Raw genomic sequence first — 4,630 nt, 5'->3', positions numbered from 1 at the left:
TAGAGTTTGGTTGGCGGGGCATTGGACGTCCTGGGTGCGCACTGGAGGCCCGGTGGTCCTGTGTCCCCAATGGATCCAGAGGACCCTCTGGTCTCAAAGTTATATAGTCTCTTCTCGCAGCAGGATACATTCAAAGCAAAAACAAACTTGCAGCTGGGCGTTCTGGATCATCTGAATGTTTTTGCATTGATTTATGGTTTGAGGACTTAAAGGAAGACATACATCACGAGGATGAACTCACACACTCTAAACACTCTGCAACAAACGAGCAGAAAGAGCACACTTTTCTGAAGGAAAGTGGTTTGTTGGATGATTTCCAGATTCCATCTGAGATGAACTAACCTGAGGCCAGAGTCAACGCAACCCATTCATCCATCCTAGACACAAAACACTGAATGCTTCATTTTTAAAGCAATGTTTTTGTCCAGCATACTTCAAGTTAGATTGGAGGCTGCGACACAATGGAGGGAAGCTGAGCAATATCCTTTTCCAGCTGGAGGTCATCCGTATCATCGGGCTGTTCCTCAGCAGTCCTCCCTTTGATCCCTGCAGAGTAGAGTAGACTCAGCTGCTCCTAAAAACCTCTTCATTCTCATTTCTCCCTGAAGCGGCCAAGAATGATTGTAGCTGACCGCTCTCACCCTCTGTCCCTCTGGGAGGAAGCTGCGGTCCATCAGGACCGAGACCTCGCGCCACAAAAACAGTTCCTTTCTTTCTTTCCAGCATAATATAACCAATTGGTTATATAACCAAACAAACTGGAACAATTGTTTGGTTCATCAACAAAGCCCGGGACCCCCACTGACTGACTCTGACTCTCACAACCACAGGACATTTTCAATCGAGGGTATGCATCATGATTAACATTATGGATGTGCAGTCAGATGCAATAGGCCCCTTTTTTTGCATGTCATTGCAGTGGAAACACATGTAATTGACAAATAATGGTCACATTCCATTTAGTGTGTCACAGCCACTGGTCCAGCCTTATAATGAACTGGAACAGAGCCGTAATGCATGTTATTAATCACACATATCCTACATTGACGTGTCAAATGGCTGCTGTGAAAAGGGTCTATAAAACACCGGAAGAGTCCACTTCAATTTTGATTTATTGTAGACTTGGACAGGTGGTATAGGGCAGGTGAGGCTGGCACCAATGGATATAAGCGAAAATAAAATAGGTTCCATTATATTATCACTATACACTGATTAAAATACACAGGGAGCAAATTTATGGCTCCATATTACTGACAAGGAGGAACACAATGATCATCATTAATTTAACAAAAGCCATTCCAGTATTGAGGGACCATTTAAAGTACTAAGAGTGAAGAAACTCACATTTGAAAGGACTCAAACCTGAACTGCCGCAAACACACCTCTTCACTAAATTTGACTTGCCATACATAGTAAATGCCCACATGTTCTAAACCCACAACTTCCTTTTTTTTTTAAATAGCTGCAGCTGATACCAGACTCAATTTCAGACAGCAAGGCAGACAGATGTATCACATAATACATCATGATAATAACGTAGCAGACCAGTGATACCTGCTTTCCATCATGAATTTACAGTATTCACACGCCCACGCTGAGATGACATGATTAACGATATTTCTTACATTTTTCTCAAGAACAAGCTGACCTTATGAAGTCCAACTGTTTTGACTGAGAAGTCCCCTTGTCATCGTCATAGTTTATTTACGAAAAGTGGGAGGCGCCATTTTGTCTAGAGTTTAAGCTCACAAAGTGTGTAGCTCTTGAGCACAGCTGAGCAGCAATGGGACACTCTGAAAGATGCAGGGATCTGAAGACCTACTGGAATAGAAGCACTTTAAAATGTGTGCCGTGTCCTGTAAAGCCAGGTAAATCATTAGTATACGCGTTTTCTATTCCAGAATATTAAAAGTAGTGCATGGCATTGTATGTGATGTGGACGCTGTCAACAATCCAGGATATGGAACGACTCCTAACTGTGGCTATGACGACGACGGAGGGCGACACGAGGGCCGCCACAAAGAGTGCATCGCCGCCGTTACTTTCAACGACGGCGGCGGCGCGGACTGCCGGCCCTGCGGCGCGTGCCCGCGCGGGATGCCCGTGCTGAGCGCGTGCACCACGACTTCCGATACCCAGTGCAGACACCCGAGGTGAGAAAAAAGGGCGCGTGTTGAGCTGCGCTATCATCTGATCTCTCTTTACATGTTCTGATCTATATGTTTTCACCTCTCTTTTTATGTGCTGATCTCTCTTTAAAGGTTTCGCTCGCTCTATATGTTTAGGTATCTCATTACATGCTCTGATCTCTCTATATGTTCTGATTTATTTGTTTAGATATGTCTTTAAGTGCTCTGATCTCTCTTTCTCTGTGTTCTATTCTCTCTAGACGAGAAGTACCTGTCACAGTGAGTATAGGCTGCTCGGAGGCATTTATACTTTAATGGTGTGTTGAACTGGCCTGCATGATCCCACTTTATCTTTCTCTGCAGGAAACAACATCACACTATGTGTCAAGTGTTTTCAGCGCGTCACCAACGGTAATCCACGTCACTATTATTAGTCATCTTGAACTGGCTCGACAGAATGCGAACCGATTACTTGTGCGCCGATGAGAGCAGGAAATTATAACGTCGTGGTTTGGTAGGAAATCAACCCACGTGTGTAATTTCCGTGGCGTGAATCTTTTAGTTAGAATTTGTGGCGTTGTATCGTCAGGTAAACAGTGACAGGTTTTAATTTCCTATTCAGGTAAAACAAGAATCTGGTTCAAACACGAACGAAGCAGAGATCCACCAAAATGTGGACTTACTATGTGAGTTAAATAAACACTTGAGGATGGAATCATAACACATTTCTTCATAGTCAATATTTAACCTTAACTTGTATTTATTATTCTTTGCAGGGGTGGTACCCTTTTCCATCCTGATGGCCATCATGTTTGTTGTGATATGTGCTTGTCTAATCTGCATGAAGCGGAAAAGAGGTTTGCATTTCTCAAGTCAAGGTTTTACACACAGACAATTGAGCCTGAGCGTCGGGGGGGAAAAAGCTCTGTGGGCTTTCTCATTCTCCTGGAATGTAATTACACTGGGCTGGTTCTGGCAGTAATGATGTGCTTCTCTCGTGCTTTGGATCAACGCAGGTCAGCGTTCAATGTTGAGTTATTGCAGAAGATCCTCGTACATCAACACAGGCTTCTCTCCACTGTCAGCTCCTCATAGCAACAATGATCTGGAGCACATTCTGAGTGAGTGGAAAGGACACCTAACATCTGAAATGTTATCTGTAGTTTTATAAATTATTGTTCATGCATCTTGATCTGCTGGAACAGCAGTAACAAGAAGAACGACCCAGACTGAACAGCAGCAAGTCTCCGGTATTCTTTAGCTCTTGTTGAACTAAACTAGCGCAGTTAATTGGCCAAAACGATGCATTTGACAGCCTGAAACTTTCCCGTCAGGTCCCAACATCATGACGGCACCATTACAGAGGGTGCTGGACAACCTGGATGTTTTGGAAGAGCTGGTGATTTTGTTGGATCCAGAGAACCAAGGAGTGAAGAGCACCAAACACCTGGCGTCGCATTGCTCCTTCCCCGCCACCTGGATCACGTACGCCTACTCCATGAAGGACAGCAAGAGCCCTCTGAAGGCGTTGCTGGAGGGGGTCACCAGCAGGCACCCCGACTGGACTGTAGGACACCTGTCGAAGCTGCTCAAACACATGGAGCGCAACGACGCCATCGCCGTTCTCGCCAAACTGGAACTGAACGAGATGCAAGTGTAACATAATGTTCCACCTTTCACTTCAGTTTTAAGGCTGCTGACGTTTGGCTTTCGCTCATCATTTCTGTAAGATTCACACTGTCAATATTCAACGAATAACCAGCAATCAATGAGGAAATTGATACAATACAGTTATTACAGTATATAAACCATGTAGTGTAGCATACATTATGCATAATCTATTATCAAATAACTATTCAAAAAATGGTATTTTTCTTCTTAAAGCCTGTTGTAATATTCATATGACAGTATTAGGGCCACATAAAAGGGAGAAATAAAAATAACCTCATAAGAAAAAAAGAGGCCAGTCATGTGACGAACGAGACGATGACCACATTTGCTTTGCAGATGGAGTTGGTCTTACATTTGAATGTGATAAAAGCTCACTAGACGTCATGTAAATGATGTGAAAGGCTCCTTCCGTCCCAGTCTGCAGTGCATTACGTTATTGTTCTTTGCTGTACAGTAGTATCCCATTCGGGCCGACACTCTGACGCCCCCATGTGACGGATACGTGACCCCGTTTCAGTCCGACTCCGGAAAGAAAAGTTTAAGAAAAGTCGTTGTGAAACTGTCTGAAAACATATTTGGTGATGCATGAACTTCACTATGAGGGAGGAAGAAGCAAGGCAGACGTCACGCTGCGGTCTAATGGACTTATGAAATGTTAAAACCTGTGCATGTAATCCATTTAATCCACACGCATGACTTGAATCTTCAGTGTGTAGTTGTTTTCCATTCTTGGAAAAGCTGTCGCTTTAAGTGATTAGTTTTGCTCCTTTCACTTTTAATAATAAAAAAACAGAATATGTTCAAACATCTTAACATCTTTATTAAGCAAA

General features: G+C 43.4%; 1 protein-coding gene across 1 annotated transcript; it reads left to right on the top strand.

Moving 5' to 3' along the window:
• Positions 1 to 1,732: 1,732 nt before the first annotated feature.
• igflr1 (IGF-like family receptor 1) lies at positions 1,733 to 4,605 on the top strand. Its single transcript, XM_068569136.1, has 8 exons — positions 1,733 to 1,868; positions 1,958 to 2,153; positions 2,390 to 2,408; positions 2,493 to 2,540; positions 2,752 to 2,815; positions 2,906 to 2,986; positions 3,146 to 3,250; positions 3,464 to 4,605. The coding sequence occupies exons 1-8, from the start codon at positions 1,784 to 1,786 to the stop codon at positions 3,787 to 3,789; spliced, it is 924 nt and encodes a 307-aa protein (XP_068425237.1). The 5' UTR covers positions 1,733 to 1,783; the 3' UTR covers positions 3,790 to 4,605.
• Positions 4,606 to 4,630: the final 25 nt, after the last annotated feature.

Source organism: Clinocottus analis, unplaced genomic scaffold (genome assembly GCF_023055335.1).
Source record: "Clinocottus analis isolate CAN_PGR_092001 unplaced genomic scaffold, fCliAna1.0.p SCAF_9, whole genome shotgun sequence".
Classification (NCBI taxonomy): Eukaryota; Metazoa; Chordata; class Actinopteri; order Perciformes; family Cottidae; genus Clinocottus; species Clinocottus analis.
The sequence above is the reverse complement of the archived record's forward strand: the minus strand, read 5'-3'. Positions and strand labels throughout refer to the sequence as shown.